At 43.2% G+C, this 20,178-nt stretch overlaps 1 protein-coding gene across 4 annotated transcripts in view; it reads right to left on the bottom strand.

The window, feature by feature from the left end:
• Nucleotides 1-20,178, bottom strand: part of DMGDH (dimethylglycine dehydrogenase) — a 76,182-nt gene that overhangs the window by 43,437 nt on the left and 12,567 nt on the right. For 3 of the 4 annotated variants that reach the window (XM_039544879.1, XM_039544881.1, XM_039544882.1), the window contains exons 3-6: nt 10,321-10,419; nt 8,260-8,424; nt 6,554-6,758; nt 5,848-5,901 (exon numbers count right to left, since the gene is read on the bottom strand). In XM_039544879.1, coding sequence (XP_039400813.1) covers nt 5,848-5,901; nt 6,554-6,758; nt 8,260-8,424; nt 10,321-10,419 — 523 coding nt within the window. The remainder of the gene's footprint in view (nt 1-5,847; nt 5,902-6,553; nt 6,759-8,259; nt 8,425-10,320; nt 10,420-20,178) is intronic. The other variant, XM_039544880.1, reaches the window with a different exon arrangement.

Here is a 20,178-nt window from a genome sequence, read left to right as displayed (position 1 = left end):
CAACAGCATAGCATTGTGAAACACCCAAGGTTCCGAGATAAGTGGTGACATAGCCCCTCATTGGTTTGGCCTCACCCTGGAATAAGACAAACTGATGTTCCAAGAACAGGACTATAATAATTTTTATTATTTTACTTGCTCACAAAAAAACAGAACAAGAAGGGCAAATGGATGGCATAACATGTATCCGCTCCTCTGCAAACAAACAAAACTGGTAGGCCTTAACTGTGTCCCTTTCAAAGTGTGCACTATAATATGCAGTAAACAGCTTCTTAAAATTGAAGATATTTCCTGAAATATATTACTACAATGCAGCTGTCTGTATATGATCTCATGTTAGATTTTTTACTACAACTGATATGGAGTTAATCATAAGCAGAACCTCCAGTGTTATTCAACACACTTTTTAAATCCACGTATATAGGTATTGTACTTAATTATTTTTTATGTTGACTATACAATTCAGTACTGCAGTAATGAATTATTGCGTACTTAATTAGGCCAGGACAACAGCTGGGATCCATCATTGGTTCTGTGCCTAAAAATTCTGAACCAAAAAAAAAAAAAAATCTTAAAGAAAGAGTGTGCTCTGAGAAACAAAATTCTAACTGAATGTTAAACTCCTCCTCTCATGAGAGAGATAGCTAAAGCAAAAGCATAATTTATACCTTTTATACCTATAATTAAATTTATATAAATTTTATATAAAATTTAATATAAAATTTATACCTATAATTTTTGTTTATACCTTTAGAATTTTTCTACATCAAAGTGATTAAAAACATCTCAGAGCGAAATATTTAGCGTTAGTATTGTTTAGCAAATTTACACAGCATGGTAGTCTGGTAAGATATTGTAAAAGAAAAAATAAAATAACTCAGTTAAAAAAATAAATGTTCCATTTCTAAGTACATTCCAAAACTGTTGTAAAATGGAACAACTGCTGTGAGGTCAAATATTTGTATATGCAGTATGCATATCTAAAATAAAATCACCATTTCTTCAGGTTTTATTAATAACTCTATTATAAATACACTGCTAGCCTCCTTAGCAAGTTCAACACCAGTTAGTTTATGTCAGGGATTATTTATTAGGGGCCTGCTTATTTAAAAATAGAAAACTCACAAGTGGAACAGCTACAAGTTGGTTTAAACTTGTTCATTCCAGTTCCACAGCAAATGTTGACTGTGCAAAAAAAAAAAAAAAAAAAAGAGTAGACAGCTCTCTGATTAACCCTGCTGTGCTTAGAATTAGCAACAAGTCTAGCCAGGGCTGGCATCAAAATTAACAGTAATGATTTAAAGGGCTGGGGTTGAAATGAAGAGTGAATACTGGCTGAAAGAATGTTAATAGCATATACTGGTCATAGTAGTGGTTGCATACCCTGACGCAGAATGTTAAGCAATATCAACTTTAAATGTTCAGTGTTTGGCAGAACACTTAGCTACACATTAGAATTAGACTTAGCCAAGCATATCTTTGGTTTAATAAGTTATCAAAGCAAATGAAAAAGCCTAAGAGATTTCACAAGGCTGCAGATCGGCTTTGCAAAGAATGATAAGCTCTGGAAAGCAGTTGTGAGGAAAGCTGTATATAATGACAATTGACAACACAACCAAAAGGATGCCAATCACACTATAAAATATAAGGAAAGTTATTAAATGTGCAATACTTCATCAATATGCTCTAATGCCAAGTTTTTAGAAAATGGGTGCCTGGAGTTTGACACTAAGTAAGTGGCCTGATTGCCAAAATGCTGAGCCTCCAGCAGCTCCCACTGCCTTCAAAACTTCTGAGAATAATGACAAGGCAAGTCTGGAACTTGACAGCCAGGGAAAAAGATTCTGGAGTATATAAGAGATCCAAACGTGCCAGGAAGAGCTGGTCAAAAGTTTTCTGATAAAACAGAGTTCTATTGGAAAATACCGATTTATAGAACACCCAACAGGTTTCATGGAAACATCTTAGGTCCAGCGAACTTTTGGCAAATCAAAGGCAGGATTCCAGCAGAAAGGTTTCCTGCCACTTACTTGGGCAATAATGACAATTACCCAAGAATGACAGTCTCACTCACCAGCTGTTGGGGTCAGGGGAACAGATTTAGTTTCGGAAATACAATACTATGTCGGTATTTCCTAAATGAATTTTTTGGGGAAGTTCCAGTTAGGAGGAAATTTTGAAAATTTTGGTTTTGGCCCAATTCAGACCATACTCAAATTTTGAAACAGCAGTATTTCCCATAAACTGGAAATCCCATGTTTCATCCAGCTCTAGTGCCAGGCTGCATGAGTTTGATTAAGAAAGAGTAAAACCATTTTGGAGCAGAACTGGATGAGCTGGAAAAGCACAGAATGGGAGGGAAGAAAACATGGTATCCTCTAAGGAACACAGTGAGAGATAAAGGGAGGAAGAACAGGATGACAGGGAGGGACAGAACTTGTCAGAGGCCTGAAAAAACCTTCATTCCCAGTGTTCTGGATACTTGACATAAGATAACTTTATAACCTCGTGCAAGTTTATGTGCATTTACTTACTCATATACTTTAATGTCAGAAGGGACCATAGTGATCATCTAGTCTGACCTCCTGCACACTGCCACAGAACCTCACCCACCCACTCCTGAAATAGACCCCTAACCTTTGGCTGAGTTACTGAAGTCCTAAAGACTTCATGTTACAGAGAATTCACCATTTATGCTAGTTTAAACCTGCAAGTGACCCCTGCCCCATGCTGCACAGCAAAGCAAATAACCCTGAGGGTCCTTGCCAATCTGACTTGGGTGAAAATTCCTTCCTGACCCCAAATATGGTGATCAGTTAGACCAGTGGTTCTCAACCAGGTAGTGTTTCATCTCTGCCCATTCGGGATTTTTGCTACTAGCAGTTGCTGATGGCCCACATGCTGTTGTAGGCAGTCCCATCGCTCCATACACAATTACACAGAAAACTGTTAAAAGAACCTTATTATAGTTGCAAAGTCAAGCGCTCAAAAGATAGAAAATACCAGTATCAAGGTTGTCTGTGGAACCTTAAATATGATACAGTCTCTAATTAGATGATCAGAAACTACTTTTTTCACAGGACCCATCTTATTCAGTACACAGTGTGCATAGACTAAGTCCTCCAGGAAGTGTAGAGATACCACAATTTCTGTACACTTTAGATGCAGTCTTTGGTTTCCCATGTCACATCTCCTGCTGGGGCAGAGACAAAGCCTCCCAGGACAGGACAGTCATAGGCTGCAGCTACACAGATCAGTAAGAAATTTGTTACTTCTTTGCTGTGCATAGTCCTGTTCATAATATAGGGTTTGCCTTGGCACTGGTGCGCTCATCAGTGAGATACTACACACAAGATGGATAGTGCTCAATTAATGAGCAGCTTCCAAGGTTTTTTCTCATTGTTCAGTGTGGCCATTGGCTTTCTTTACTACACGAATTCAAACCCTGCTCTAGAAACAGAATTATTAATTTCTTCATCCGTTTTTCTGTAGTGGTCATCATGATAGTATCTGAGTGATTCACACACATTAATTAATCTATCTTCCCACCATCCCTGTGAAGAGGAGGTGTGGTATTATCCCCATTTTACAGACAGAGAACTGATGCACAGTGTGACTAACACAATCAAATTAACAATTTTGGGTGTCCAATCTGAGCTATCTAGGACCTGATTTTGCAGAATACTTGGCATTGTAAAGCAGTTCATATATTCAAGCACAGCTCCCGTTGACTTCAGTGCAGATGTGAGAGCTCAGCACTTCTGCAAATCAAGCCCCAGGGTCTCAAACTGGGCTACCAGAAAATGAGGAACATAAAAATAGTGACCAGCTCTAAGAGGTTTGGCTTAAGTGACCTGTCCAACATCACACAGGAATTCTATGGCAGACACAGGGATAAAATCCAGTTCCCCAGGACAGCACTCAGTGTTCTTATTTATGAGGCTATCCTTTCTTTTCCTGCAATCCCCCGCATCATTCATTTCAGTTTCCAACTTCTGCAACAAATGAGGCTAGAGTTCTACCAAAAACAGTCCTATTTACTATACAACTCCGATTCATCCCCAGAGCAGGTCTACGGTCCTCTGCAGTATAGCAGGCAGTAATGGAATTAAAGATTATTACAGTGCATGTGCAAAATGGGGCCTAACTGCAGTTGCAAGAAACACCTTAATTCTGGCATATCCAAACTTTTGAGTGCTTGTCTTTGCAACCTTAATAATGTTCTTTTAATGCAGTTTTCTTGTATATACTTGCATAGGATTTTTAAAAAATAGAAAAAACCCCAGAAATTCCATCATGTGACATCATATGACATGCACATGGGCTATCAATGGGGTTGGAACCTTTTAGATCCATCAAGCAAACCTCTGCTGCTTAAGCTAAGGGAGTAATTGATAGCAATAGTATGTTGTCATCCTCGGTGTGGACAAGCACTAGAAACATACACTTTACCACTGGTTTTCACAGTTATTTGCTGACAGCAGAAGAATGGTGAGACTCGGGAATCTTGAATTCCATTCCAGGCTCTGTAGCGGAGTGTGCTCTAGTGGGCACAGACACTGCTGTCTGTTTTCACCAAGCTTAACCCCTCCTGCACCATCCCCTCTAACTTGTCCCTTGTCTCCTCCCCATCCCTGGCTCCTTCTCAGAGTTCCATTCTCCTTGCTCATTCAATCCCAATCTTCACTCCTTCACGTGGCCTGGGGGGTCGTGGGGACTCACTCCCTTCTCCCAGTGCTGATGCCTGGCACAGGGCTGGCCCGAGCCCTGTCTCCCCCGCCCCCCCGCACGGGGCTGGCATGAGCCCTCCCCTACTGCACACTGCTGACCTGAGCCACTTGCTCAAGGCTGCCACTCATGAGGCTGGGGTTGCTAGTTGCTGAAACCCTGCCTGCCCCCTGCCGGAGCCTTGCCTCCCCTCCCTGCAAGGCGGGGCTGGCATCGCTGCTCATCATCTCTACACCGCACCCCACTTTTTTGGCAAAAGTGGGTAGCTATCTGTTTGCTCTTGTCAACTGATCACGTCGGCAAGAGCAAACGGGACAACTGCCCACTTCTGCCAAAAAAGTGGGACAGTCGGGATAGGGCTTCAAAAAGGGACTGTCCCCCGCAAAACGGGTATATGGTCACCCTAGCCTAGCCCCACTCTGGCCTGAGCAGCTGGAACCAGTCCTTCTGAGTCCCCATAGCCTTAGGTTGGTGCATATGCGGTCTGGTCAACACTAGGATCTGTGAGAGGTTCAGGCACACTCTAAGGATGAAATCTTTGGAGAGTTTACCTGTTAAACTCTAGTAAGTCTCTAATGAACATTTTTCAAAGGCTTATAACTTGGCCAAATTTGGGTGGATTTTCACAGGCAAAAGACACATCCCTGACACAGAGGTCACTCCCTGACAAATTTAAAGTTTCTTCTCCAAAGCATGGGGGCACTAGAACTGTTCAAAGAAAAGGTCTCAAGAATTTAACGTGGTCAAAACAATTTATTTTTCCCTAGCCTCGTTCTTTGAAATGGCTGAACAGTTTTGGCAGAAATTAAAAAAAAAAATCAACCTGAAACAGCCACCAGGCATGGAAAATTTCAGTCCAAAGGTTAATGTTTGGCAAAATTAGAAGCAACCGAACATAGGGTCTTATAATGGGAAGTATTGTGCAATCATACTAAAAAAATGCCATGTTACCTGCATATAATAAGGGGAGTTTTTTACATACTGCTTAATACTGAATAAGTAATACTTAATACAATGAATGTTAAAAGTTACATACAGAGGAAAATAAATACAAATCATTTTAACTTAATATTTATGGAGCATAAAAATATATTGTTAAAAAGGGGGCGTTTAACCTACCAGTCAAACAGTAAAAATCCTCCCCTTCAGGGATATGGGAATGCAGTTTCACATCTGAAGGCAACACAGAGTAAGATAAAACTGAAAGGATCAGTATTATCTTATTTGCTGCACCCCAATAGGTCTCTGAGGAAAGATATAATAGAAAGCAGCCAGCCCTTCACTCCCTGCCCCACCCCCGTTTGATCATTCCAGCTTGTTTCCCAAGGAGCACCCATGTGGGGTCCATAATTTTAAGGAGAGGAAACTATACTGCAGAGGTAGCATTTTATCCCTTCCAGCCACCCCAACCCAGACCACCCGATCATCTTGTAAAAGCTAACGGGATAGTCTGACCCCTAGTATTTTGTTGGAGACAAACCAGAGAAAGACAGAGAAAAGAAATGTTATTAATGTTTTTGTTCTGTACAAATAATAAATTATAATAATGTCTAGTCAGGGACAATTGAAAGGTATTTCTTCCACTAAGCACTCAGTTTCCACAATACTACTGTGAAGCAAGAGCCCATTAAAAAAATCAGGACAGCCTGATACCAAATCATGGGTTTTATGGGTTCAGCAGGAACTAGAGAGTTACTAGAAAACATATTGCACACATTACTACAAGACAAATAGTAGAGTACTACTGCTTAGTCTGAGTTACTAGATCTTATACCAGTTATTTTTTAAACTTTAAAAGGTATCAAAGTATATTTTAAATTCTTACCTGCTGTATTCACAATTCTGTTTGTTCTAATTATTCCATGTGGAGTTTCAACTTCCCAGGTCCCATCTGATCTAGGGCTCAGGTTTGTCACTTGGACTGGGTAATTTAACAGGGCACCATATTTCCTGGCTCCTGCAGCCAAGGCCATAGTGAGAGAATAGGGATCAATATGACCATCTCCAGGGTTATATAGGCCAGCTAAAACCTAAGTGGATCACACAAGATTAATTCAAATTAAATTTGCTGCTTTCATTGCCTCTCATATTAAACTGAATTTCTTGAGTCAACTGAAAACCAATTTTAAAAGCATATTATATTATCAAGACTTCAACGGGCTAACTCTGTAACTGTCCTATGGAAGTGTGATTCTCCAGCATCAGAATCTATCTGTGATTATAGAGATAGAGGCCAAGGATGAAGATTTCAGAAAGAAATGCAAATGAACAGAATGTGTCAAATGTCTTCCAAAAATCTCATAAAGGGTTTCAGACAATTCACCATAAGTAGTAACATTCAGAAGGTTTAGATCATTTGCACATTTTAAAATGAGTATGATCATTTCTCATCCCATGAAAATCTATGATAGTTGTTAAAACATTTACCACATTTTAAAAATTAAAATAATGGCCCTGATAACCCCCTCTCATGGGAAAACTAGCAGGGAGGGAATTAATCAGAGGAAATCTTTGCAAAATTCACCTCATGGAATTTCCTGTGAATTGTTCCACTAGAAAAATGAATTTGCTTCTACAGAATGGGCTGCAGTTCTTGCTCATAAGTCCAATGGATCCCTAGGATCTGTGAAAATCCCAAGGTACCTGAAGGGAGCCATCCATACAGAATCCCTGTGCCTCCACTCTGGCTCTTGGTTTCCAGTATCAATCTCATATCCTACTTCATGACAGCACTACTTCATTATGAGTGGGCTTGGGAGGATTAGATTTTTTTATCAGTAAATGTCAGTAAACACTGATTTCACCATACACATACAAAAATATTTCCATTGATAATAATAGAAATGTACAGAGGGCAAAGAAAGAAAAGTGCTGCTTGAGAACGTATTAGGGTTTGATTTAAGGATTTTTACTTTGTATATTTTGACATGTGATGTTGACAATTTGTGTTTTCACAGTTATAAAGCTGTAGCTTTTAAAATCTCAGTGTCTGCTGTCAGCCACCCCCAACTGTCAGATGCCTCCCAATTTCCTGCAACTGTGAAAATTTAAATTGATAAAAATAAAAATTGCTTAAAAATAAACATTCATATTATCCAGCAAAATTATAAAAAAGTGAAAATTAAATTCTGCTAAGCCTAATTCTGAGCTATTAGATAAGGGAGTTTAGAACAGAAACAGTATGCCAACATTAACTCTATTTGCCTTTGCTGAGCTTTCTCTTAGAATACTTGGATCTGAGTCTCGGCTCTGTGTCCTGAACAGGCTCTGTGTTTCCCTTTCTTCCCGAATTTACTCTCCCATGCAATAGAAACTCCCCCAGAGGATCTTGTTAATGTTGCCCTAATAGAATCACATGGGGAGGTGACTCATTCTCATTTACACTAAGCCCCTTTACATTGCCTGAGCCGAAACCCTTTATACTAAGGGCCTTAGTGCACAAGAGAATCAGGCCCTGGATTTACAGTATATCTTTGAAAGTCCAACATTTAACCTCAAGTGAAAACAACTTTCCAACATTCTATTCTTTACCTTCTCCATGTTCAATATGGGAAACAGCTCTTGTATTCTCTCAGGCCCAATAAGATACTGCTCTGTTGGATGCCAACCAGCTCGCGTCATTTGGTACTTGAATTCATCCACTCTAGTAGGGGTGGAAGCAATTCTGATGCTGCCTGGCTGATGAAATCCCACAGCCTAAAACATGCATAGCAAAAATAAATGAATGAGTTATCATTAAGACTGTCTTATCCCAGTCTAAATGCCTTATCCTACACCAGTGAAGTCAATGGGAGTTTTGCCATTGACTTCGGTGACCACAAGCCCTAAATCCCCTTGAAGGATCAGGCTCCAAATGTAGAACTGGGGGGAGTAAAGAACAATTTGTTACCACATAAAAGCCTAACTAAGCTGAGCGAGCACGTTACTTAAATGTACACTACCTTCAAAATAAGTTGTAACAAAAAAAAAATCCTCTATCGTATTTCATTATTCTCTATTAATTGTGAACCTCTAAGATAGGATTAATGAGCCAACTTTGTGGGCAGTATCTCCCCTATCTATACATTTTAAAAAATAGGTCAGATAAATTTAAAAGTTAATATTTAGTATCTTATATAAATAGGTCATTACACATACACCTTCTCATCAACTGTCTAAATGGGCCATCTTGATTATCACTACAAAAGTTTTTTTTTCTCCTGCTGCTAATAGCTCATCTTAATTAATTAGCCTCTTACAGTTGGTATGGCTACTTCCACTTTTTCATGTTCTCTGTATGTCTATATATCTTCTTACTATATGTTCCATTCTATGCATCTGATGAAGTGGGCTGTAGCCCATGAAAGCTTATGCTCAAATAAATGTGTTAGTCTCTAAGGTGCCACAAGTACTCCTGTTCTTTTTGCAGATACAGATTAACACGGCTGCTACTCTGAAACCTGTAAATGTAAACAAACTTGTCAGTCTCTGAGCGATTGGCTAAACAAGAAGTAGAACTGAGTAGACTCGTAGACTCTATAAAGTTTTACATTGTTTTATTTTTGAATGCAGTTATATAACAATCTTTTTTTAAGTTTCACTGTCATAAAGTGATTGTACGACAGTACTTGTATGAGGTGAATTGAGAAATACTATTTCTTTTATCATTTTTACAGTGCAAATATTTGTAATAAAAATAATAATATAAAGTGATAACTATACACTTTGTATTCTGTGTTGTAATTGAAATCAATACATTGGAAAACATAGAAAAAATCCAAAAATATTTAATAAATTTCTATTGGTATTCTATTATTATTTAATAGTGAATTAAAACTGTGATTAATTGTGATTAATTTTTTTAATCACGTGAGTTAAGTGTGATAGCCCTAGTTTAAACTATTTGTGCTTTAATACTCGCAGTATATGAGTGCAAGTACTGCATTAGATCTAGTAATAGCAGAATTCACTATGGCATTCTACTAATATCTTTAATCCTGCTGAAAAGTAGGGTAAGGCCACAGGGTTTTTTGTGAGAATGATCAAATTGGCAGATTAGCAAAGTGAGAATCGCTATTTTTGTTGCAGTGTCAAACACGAAGGAGGGAAAATGTTGGCTGGAGAAAGTGATTTAGTCACCAAAGAGAAGCACAGCTCTGAAATAGATATGATGAACTACAGCAATCTTCTCGATTACGGACAGAATCAAACCATTTAAATTAAAACCAGGAATGCCTAATTGTCAGATTGCTCATTCCTGAATGCTGTTTTAACTCAAAAAGAAAGATGATACTGCAGTCTGTTTGCCTGCTTGGTTTCCGAGTTATAATACGTGTTTAAATTTTGAAATCTGTTTTCTATTTAAGAGTTAGAAGGATTGTGGGGGAGCATCTGCAGTATTCTGGAGTTAAATGCTAGAAAATGAATGTAGGATAGACAGAGATGGCAAACTACATTCAGATAAAGTGAGCCCTTGTGGTATGAGAGCTCCCTTTAGATGCATGCGCACACAGACACAGACACACAAAACATATCCATTCTAAATCTTCCCATAATTTTTTTAGCATGACTAATATTGATCTGAATTAATATTTTTAAAGTTAAGTCTTTCACCTGCCCAGTTTCCTCCTCCAATTTTTCATAGAGTTTGATGCTGTAGTAATGGATTTTCTTCAGATTTATTCCAGGATGAAAGTAAGTTGTTAACCCAGCCTTGAATAAGAAACAAAAAACAACAACATATGAGTATTTTTGGAAATGCATTGCTTTCTTTCCCCCTTTCTAGATAGCTTTTTTCCAGATGTTGTTATTCAAAAGGAACTATCAGTACAAAGAAAAACAACACCTGGCTGGAGCCAACAGTTCTTTTTATTTATTTGTTTGTTTATAATAAAATTGTTTCCTAGTTTACTAGCATTCTCCTTCTATGCACAAATGTTTTTTCCACCTGTCTTCTCTCATCAATTTGTCAAGTCACAATATCTCCGTTGTACTTGTTCTCTACCATAGTTTCATTCCTTGCTTAAACTATTCATTTTTCTACATAAATCTTTTGGATGAGACATAAAACTGAGTTCCCAACTAGCTGTGGTTTCTAAAATCCTGTAGACCTTGCCAAAATATACTGCTGCTGGAGATGTGGGTCTCCTTATTTTGGGACATTCCCAGGATGCAATCCTTTTGGTTAGAAGAAGGGAAAAGGAATAATATGATAATGGATATATTTCTCAGAACTGTGTTTTGGGATATATCCCATTGTCTTAAAAATTTTCCAACTCACAGAAAGCTTGGTTCTGTAGAGCAGTGCTTGCAGCCAAATGACTTGTATTGCTTATGTGGAAGAGCAGACTGCCTCCAGGGATAGAAGCTTGGCACAACAGACGGTACAATATGACAACAACCTGGCTGACCTAGGAGCTAAAAAGCAGCTAATGTTTCAGAGAAGAGGGACTTCAGATACATTTGATAAGATTTGATCTAACTTTTTAGAAACCTTTGACAATTTCTACTAGCTGGAAATTTCACTCTCCTTTCCTATCCCTACCACTGTTTGTCCTTTTTCTCACTTCCATTCCTTCACTTTTTTGTTCTTTTGTCTTTTTGTCTGTTCTTCTCTTATTTTTGGAAGAAAAAAAATCAATAAAATATAAACAAATAATAATAAAAGATCACGGAGTTTTCAAGAGGAGGCATATAAACACTGGTATCCTGGCTGAATCCTAATACAGGTGATTACATCGTGTCTCCCTAAAAGTGCTTATAATTTTTTCAAGAATGCAGACAGTTTCAATTTACAGTTGCCAAATAAGCACATATGTAAAACTACTTTTGGTTTTGACATTTTTCAGTTTGCCATCTCTAATTACTTTGCATTGTATATTTTTCTTAAGCCTTTAATTTTTCAAATCAATGGGACCTATATACTCACATGAATAAGGCTAGCAAGATTTGGTTTTATTTAAAAACATGTTTGTATTGCATTTAATTTTAATGCTATTCCTATAACAAATTATACTTTGCCATAAGCATATGTAACCCTTCTGCCCCTCTGAGTTGGCAGCAACAAGGGCCGGGTTCAGTATCCAGGGGTTCCGTTTCAATAACGCAATGCAAAACCGGCTCGAGCCCCCACCCAGTGACCTGGGACAATTACCTACCACCCCCCCGGGCGCCTCCAGGAGGCAATACTTCCCCACTCGCAAGCACGAAGTCTGAGTGTAGCAAAATCCTTTTAATAAAGGAGGAACAAACCAGAAGCAAAACCCCCCTCCAAATACATTTGGCACTGTCCTTAGGGTCTTAAGTCCAATCACCCCAAAGTCCAACAACCCAAAAGTCTCAGTCTCTGGTCAGTGCCACCCCAGAGTTCAAAAGTTTATCTGCAGAGTTCCCCCCCCCCCCACAGGTGGAAATGGGGGGAGGGGTCGCACACACAGGGTGCTAAGGGACACCTTACGCGGGCCAGGGCCGACTGCCCCGCTTCTCCGTGGAGTTCTGCTGCAGCCTTCACCAGGACTGGCTCCACACCACCAGCTGTGCTGCTCCTCCAGCAGACCCGTGAACCACGTCAGCCGTCCCCCACAAACCGCTCCACACTGCTCACTGTTCCATGGGCTGCTCCAACGTGCTGCAGACTGCTCCACTCTGCCAGCTGCTTGGTGATAGATCTTCAGGCTCTCCCACTACTTAACACAGCACTCAGTGATTTCCGCTCAGTAAGCTTAGTTCTTTTAGTGACTTCAGCTCTTAGTGATTTCAACTTGTAGTAGGAGAGCCCCAGTGCCACATGGCCCAATGTGAATTCAGGTCAGCAACCTCTAGATAGACTCCTAAAGGATTCAAAATTAGCTCTGCTCTTTAACAGTGGAGAGAGGAGGAAGTGCAATTGGTGTTCCAGGCCCTCAAAAGGGGCCCATACCATCAGGTACACACACCAGTCCCCACCCTCTCTCTCTTCACTGGGTTTTGGAACCCATGTCCCTTGGCTAGCAAGTACTATTTAATGTAGGTTGAGTCATTTCTGTCATAAAGCAGTCTCATAGTTCCTCATTCACATAATTAAGGTAACAGCCCCTTTTTTTCCTTCCTGCCCCAATAACAAAGAAATTGAGGATTCCACAGTGTGAAAATAACCATCCCATGCTGGTGTGTGTTATGCTAAGTGGAGTGGGTTTTCCAATGCAAATGCACATTCCTAAAATTCCTTTGCCCACTCCTCATAATGTACCACCAGATGTCAGGGTAGATCTCATCCTGACTCTGCTTACATCCTCCCCCCAGCCGAGAATTTGTCGTCCCGACAAATCACATTCCCTACTATACCAACTTACTGGTCCCCTCCAAAGGGCCTCAGATAGCCCACTTTAGCTTTCACAAACCTGTGTGCTAAATGTATTGGCTCCTCACTAATCACCCCAGGTGCATCGTAAGTTAGCCGTTTCACTGGTCTTATTACTCTGTCTCGCCTATGGAGAATCTCTGTTGCTGTGGTAGGGGGGACATCCTCTTGAGTGACGGATGGGGAGGTTTCCTGTGAGTTCCCCTCGGATACTGGCATAGGCCGCTGCATTTCTAGTTCTAACCGTGGAGGATCGAAGGTGCTTGGGACATCTTCCATCTGTATGTCGCCACTGTCCAATAATCTGTGTAAGTCATTACACGGGGGTTCCACCAGTGGATCAGGAGTGTCAGGAATGGGCCTAAATACTTCTGCCATGGGGTTTAGGGCGGAAGAGGAGGTAGTCTCTTTTGATTCAGCTGATCGAGACTGCAATCTTGTCTTCATCCTAGGATACACCATGGTTGTGTCTTCCTCCTCAGACTCACTCTCAGATGTGCTGAGTAGGGGTAGGTTAGCTGCAGGAGGCCGGCTGTCCACGTTGGGAGGTGGCTTTGGTACAGCACCTTCGTTCTGCCCAATTGCCCTGTTGTGGTCCATCTCATAAGGGCTGCCTACCAATTCCCCCACCGGGAGCAAAAGGTTTCTATGCACGGTCTTTGTCTGCCCTGGACCCTCTTCAGGTTTGATCTTGTAGACCGGCAGGTCTCCTAGCTTTTCCATCACCAAGGAGGTATTGCTTTCCATCTGTCAGCTATCTTGTGTTTGCCAGCAATACCCAAATTTCGCAGCAGGACTCTGTCCCCTGGCTGGAGCTCTTGCAGACGTACTCTAGAATCATATCGATGTTTGTTGCGGTCTGCATTCTTCCGAGCTGCAGATGTAGCTAAGTGGTAAGCATCCCGCAGCTTTTCTCGTAGTCGGGATACATATTGCTGATGGGTTTCATAGCTATCGCCATCCTCTGATACACCAAAGCACAGGTCTATGGGTAATCTTGGTTCTCGCCCAAACATCAAGAGATATGGGGTGACTCCCGTAGCATCGTTCTTGGTGGCGTTGTAGGCGTGCACCAGAAATGCAACATGTTGGCTCCAGGTTGCCTTCTGCTCTGGCCGCAAAGTCCCTAACATATCTAACAGGGTTCGATTGAACCTCTCTGGCTGAGGGTCACCCTGCGGGTGATAAGGCGTTGTCCTCGACTTTTTAATTCCTGCTATCCTCAGCACCTCCTTCAGAAGGTGACTCTCAAAGTCTCGTCCGTGATCCGAGTGTATCCGGGCTGGGAATCCATAAACTGAGAAATATTTTTCCCATAGTACTCGAGCGACAGTGGTGGCCTTCTGATCACGTGTGGGATATGCCTGCGCATATCGCGTGTAATGGTCGGTCACTACTAGAATGTTCCCAATATTCCTCTTGTCCACTTCTAAAGACAAGAAATCAATGCATACCAGCTCCAGAGGTTTATTGCTGGTGATGTTCTTCAGATATGCAGCCCTCGTGGGCAGAGTTTTCCTTTGAACACATCGAGCGCAGGTCTCACATTTTCTGCGAACATCTTCAGCCATCCGGGGCCAATAGAACCTACTGCGGGTAAGTTCCAGGGTCCTCTCCATCCCTAAATGTCCAAAGTCATCATGCAGGGCCCTCATGGCCAGGCCTCTGTACTCTTTCGGCAGCACTAGTTGGTTCCGTTGCCTTTGTAGAGGATCTGTGATCACGCGGTATAGCACTCCCTGAATCAGTTTTAGCTTGGTCCATTCTCTCAATAGTAGTTTGCCCTCTGGGGTAGGTGGGACAACCGCAGCTGGGCCTCGCCCCTCCCTTTTGGCAAGTAGTGTATCACGAATGTCAATATCTTGCAGCTGGGCTTCCTGCCAGTCAGCCGCATTGAGCACGGGCAAGGGAGATTGGTCCAAAGCAATATAGTTCACGAAGCAGAAGGCACGCATTCAGGGGGCAGGCCCAGAGCTTCAGCAACGCATCCATGAAGGCTCTCATGGGCCTCCGGCTCTCTGCGACTCACGCTGCAAATAGCTCTCACTCCATCCGTGGGTATCACAGCAACTCCTGGTGCTTGTGGACGCCTGGACAATGCATCTGCATCTACATTGCTTCTCCCTGATCGGTACTGAATGCTGAAGTCATAGCTAGCCAAAGCGGCCACCCATCTTTGCCCTGTAGCATCCAGTTTAGCACTTGTTAATACATAAGTCAGTGGGTTGTTGTCTGTCCACACCTGGAACTGAGCACCATACAAGTAGTCTCGAAATTTCTCAGTGATGGCCCATTTCAAGGCCAAGAACTCCAGCTTGTGAGTGGGATAGCGTGTTTCACTATCAGACAGTCCTCGGCTGGCAAAGGCTACAGGTTTACGCGTGCCTTCCACCTCCTGGTACAGTACTGCTCCCAGACCCTCCAAACTGGCATCAGTATGCAGGATGAATGGCTTGCTTGGGTCAGCAAAGACTAGGACAGGGGCATGAGTTAGGCAAGTAATGATTTCTCGAAAAGCCCTTTCACATCTCTCATTCCACCGTGGCCCAAAGGGTTCGAAGGGGCCATAGCGTCTGTGCACAGAAGGCCCTTTATTCTTGGTCTTAGATTTGTTCTTGCTGGACTGATATCCCCTGGTAAGATCATTGAGGGGTTTTACAATTGTAGCATAGTTTTTCACCAATCTATGGTAGTAGCCACTAAACCCAAGGAAAGTCTTGAGTTCTCTGTAGTTGCTTGGACATGGCCATATAGTGAGTGCTTCTATTTTATCAGGATCAGTACTCACACCCTCTTGGGACACGATGTGGCCCACATACTTCACCGAGGTCCTGCAGAACTGGCATTTGTCAATTGAAAGCTTCAAACCATAATCCTCCAACCTGTCAAGCACTTTAAGAAGTCTTTCTTCATGCTCTTCCAAAGTTCTTCCAAACACAATCAAGTCATCCAAATAAACTAACACTTGCAGTAAATTCATGTCTCCCACAACTTTCTCCATAAGACGCTGAAATGTGGCAGGTGCTCCAGAAATCCCCTGGGGCATGCGTTCGAACTGATAAAACCCTAATGGGCAGATGAAGGCTGTCTTTTCTCCTTATCTTCTTCACCCAGAGGGATCTGGTAGTATCCATTCCGAAGATCCAACACAGAGAACCACTGGCTTCCCAGCAAACAGTCTAAAGCATCTTGGACTCAAGGCATTGTGTACTGGTCAACCACAGTACGGCGGTTTAGGGTGCGGTAGTCAATACACATACGGTTTTTCCCATTCTTTTACGGACCACCACAATGGGTGAGGCGTATGAGCTGCGGGACTCTGTAATGATGCCATTTGCAGCCAGCTCTTGAAGATGTTGTCGCACATCTTCCATCTCGGAGAGAGCAAGCCTCCTAGATCTCTCTCTGAAAGGTCGGGAGTCATGTAGTCTGATGTTGTGCTCTACTCCTTTTGCACATCCCACATCCCACTCATGCAGTGAGAACACCTTGGGCCTTTCACAAAGTTTCCTCCTCAGGCGATCTTTCCACTCCTCCGACAATGGTGAATCTCCAAAGTCAAACTTTGCTGGGTCTATTGTTGGAACTTGAGTCTCGCACTGGGGTTTCACAATTGATTCAGGCTCGAAGAGGTCTGCTATCTTTTGTCCTTGCTTCACAACATCTCGACTTGTTTCATTAGCAATCAGTATAGTCACCTTTTCCTGGGCTTCAGCAGGTAGGGTTATGACTCCACTGGGGACCAGCACTCCTTCCGGGAGCTCTCCTTCAACTGGCTGCTCTATCATTGCTAATGCCCCTTTACTGCCTTTCAGCCTGGTACTCATGACAAGCACCTCTTGCTCTGTCCTTGCAGGTACTACTAAGGGGGTTGTGCCCATGTACTTCAGTGCCCCAATTGGTAGCTCAGATGTCTCCTTTTTAGCACTCTCAATCTTCCTATAGGCTTCAGCACAAAGCGTATGGATCATCAGGGTACTCAGGTACTGGTCCCCAGCCCGTCGTCTGCAGTAATCCGCAAGCACCTTGAAGAGACTGGAGTTGGTCCCTATCAGCACAGACACATCAGAGGTCCCTTTAGGGTCAGGGCATATTAAGGCAGCTGTGTCTACCTCTTCCCTTACCCCAGCAACCTCCTCTGGGAATTTAAGGTGCACTATGACATACCCTTGATAGGGGTATTCATCCATGCTGAGGCCACACAGACCAATGCCAGTCAGTGGCTGTATAGGCAGGTGTCTAAGCATCTGTTGGTAGAATGACTGAAATATAATAGTCACTTGAGATCCAGTGTCAAGCACGGCTTTACACTCCGCCCCTTCAATCCTCACCATGACCTCTGCTCGAGGCCCTATCAGTCCTGCAGGGATCCCAGCTGGACGGTCTCTTCTGGGGGAATCTTCAAATCCTGTAGGCCTAGGTGGTCTCCGTTCCCAGACCTTCTGACAGCTACTGGGTCTCTCCCAACTGATCCTCAGCTTTTCATATACTAAGGAGGGGTTCTCTTCCTTATGGCAGTTAGCAGCACTGTGCCCATCCTGACCACACCGGTAGCAAAAGAATTGTCCTTTCCCCCTTCGCCAGGGTGCGATAGTGGCTCTAGATATTGACTTCTCCATTGTCACAGTCTGAGGCTCCTTATTCCTGGAAATCTTAGCTCGGTCAATGGTGCTTTGCAGCTCAGCTATCCGTTCCGTCAGGACCTGCATTTGTTGGGCAAGTTCCTCTGTGGTGCTCACCATCAGTACACTGGCCATTTGCAGTGGCGTTGTGCTGGCTGGTTCCAATGTTTGGGCTTCCCAACACTCGCTGGCAGCCTGCCTTTCTTCCTCTTCCCTGACCTCCTTTATCAGCTGGGAGTAACTTGGGGGATGATCCTGCCGTTCTCTTAGTCGGAGATGAAGTAGAATCGGGTTCTGATACTGAGTCCCTCTTACAACTTGAGCCAGTCTGGTCTGATCCATCTGCTCAGCAGTCACTGCTCCCCTCATAACAGCTCTCTGAAGTAGTCTCTCCAGCCTCTATATATAGGCTGAAATTTTCTCACCCCTTTCCTGTCAGGAATCAAGGAATTTACAGCAACTGTCTTCAGGGCTCTCTACGCTCCCAAAGGTATTATCAAGGGCCTCCAGGCAGTCCTTCACACTGACCTCAGGGTCAATGAGCTTCAGGGTGCGAAGTACATCTAATGCTGGGCCACTAAGGCTCTCTATTAGACACCTTCGCTTTTCTACATCAGGTACGGCCCACTCCCGCAGCATTTCAGTGGTATGCTCCAACCAGGGTTCAAACTCCTCTTCCCCAGCAAATAACCTTAACTTACGACAAGAGTTTGACGTAGCATAGGCCAACACAATCTTTTCCAATATATGCCCCAGTGCTTGTGCCCAATCATTGGCTGAAGCTGCCGTCCCTGAGCTAGAAGCTGCAGGACTGGGGCCCAACAAACCCGACATATTAGCCATTATACAAACAGTAATTCCCTCAAAATATAAAGACAATTGTTTCCCAATACAGTGGAACACTCAACAGGTGCTTGCGAGGGGTACTGACCCAGGGATCCCGGACGAGCCCCCAAAAATGTAACCCTTCTGCCCCTCTGAGTTGGCAGCAACAAGGGCCGGGTTCAGTATCCAGGGGTTCCGTTTCAATAACGCAATGCAAAACCGGCTCGAGCCCCCACCCAGTGACCTGGGACAATTACCTACCACCCCCCCGGGCGCCTCCAGGAGGCAATACTTCCCCACTCGCAAGCACGAAGTCTGAGTGTAGCAAAATCCTTTTAATAAAGGAGGAACAAACCAGAAGCAAAACCCCCCTCCAAGTACATTTGGCACTGTCCTTAGGGTCTTAAGTCCAATCACCCCAAAGTCCAACAACCCAAAAGTCTCAGTCTCTGGTCAGTGCCACCCCAGAGTTCAAAAGTTTATCTGCAGAGTTCCCCCCCCCCAGGTGGAAATGGGGGGAGGGGTCGCACACACAGGGTGCTAAGGGACACCTTACGTGGGCCAGGGCCGACTGCCCCGCTTCTCCGTGGAGTTCTGCTGCAGCCTTCACCAGGACTGGCTCCACACCACCAGCTGTGCTGCTCCTCCAGCAGACCCGTGAACCACGTCAGCCGTCCCCCACAAACCGCTCCACACTGCTCACTGTTCCATGGGCTGCTCCAACGTGCTGCAGACTGCTCCACTCTGCCAGCTGCTTGGTGATAGATCTTCAGGCTCTCCCACTACTTAACACAGCACTCAGTGATTTCCGCTCAGTAAGCTTAGTTCTTTTAGTGACTTCAGCTCTTAGTGATTTCAACTTGTAGTAGGAGAGCCCCAGTGCCACATGGCCCAATGTGAATTCAGGTCAGCAACCTCTAGATAGACTCCTAAAGGATTCAAAATTAGCTCTGCTCTTTAACAGTGGAGAGAGGAGGAAGTGCAATTGGTGTTCCAGGCCCTCAAAAGGGGCCCATACCATCAGGTACACACACCAGTCCCCACCCTCTCTCTCTTCACTGGGTTTTGGAACCCATGTCCCTTGGCTAGCAAGTACTATTTAATGTAGGTTGAGTCATTTCTGTCATAAAGCAGTCTCATAGTTCCTCATTCACATAATTAAGGTAACAGCCCCTTTTTTTCCTTCCTGCCCCAATAACAAAGAAATTGGGGATTCCACAGTGTGAAAATAACCATCCCATGCTGCTGCTGTGTGTTATGCTAAGTGGAGTGGGTTTTCCAATGCAAATGCACATTCCTAAAATTCCTTTGCCCACTCCTCATAATGTACCACCAGATGTCAGGGTAGATCTCATCCTGACTCTGCTTACACATATATTGCATCACTAAGGGTATGGCTACACTTGAGAGTTGCAGCGCTGGTGGAGGCTTTCCAGCGCTGCAATTAGTAACTGTCCACACCTGCAGGGCACATCCAGCACTGCAACTCCCTGGCTGCAGTGCTGGCTGTACAGCTGGGTCTGCTTGGGGTATAACCATTGCAGCGCTGGTGCTACAGCGCTGCTCGTAAAGTGTGGCCACACACCAGCGCTGTTATTGGCCTCCAGGGTATTAGCAGATATCCCAGAATGCTTTTAACTAAATTACTCCCTTTGTTTTGTTATGCTGCCTCTCTTTGTTTTGTTG

The sequence above is a fragment of the Mauremys reevesii genome, linkage group 6 (genome assembly GCF_016161935.1).
Source record: "Mauremys reevesii isolate NIE-2019 linkage group 6, ASM1616193v1, whole genome shotgun sequence".
Classification (NCBI taxonomy): domain Eukaryota; kingdom Metazoa; phylum Chordata; order Testudines; family Geoemydidae; genus Mauremys; species Mauremys reevesii.
The sequence above is the reverse complement of the archived record's forward strand: the minus strand, read 5'-3'. Positions and strand labels throughout refer to the sequence as shown.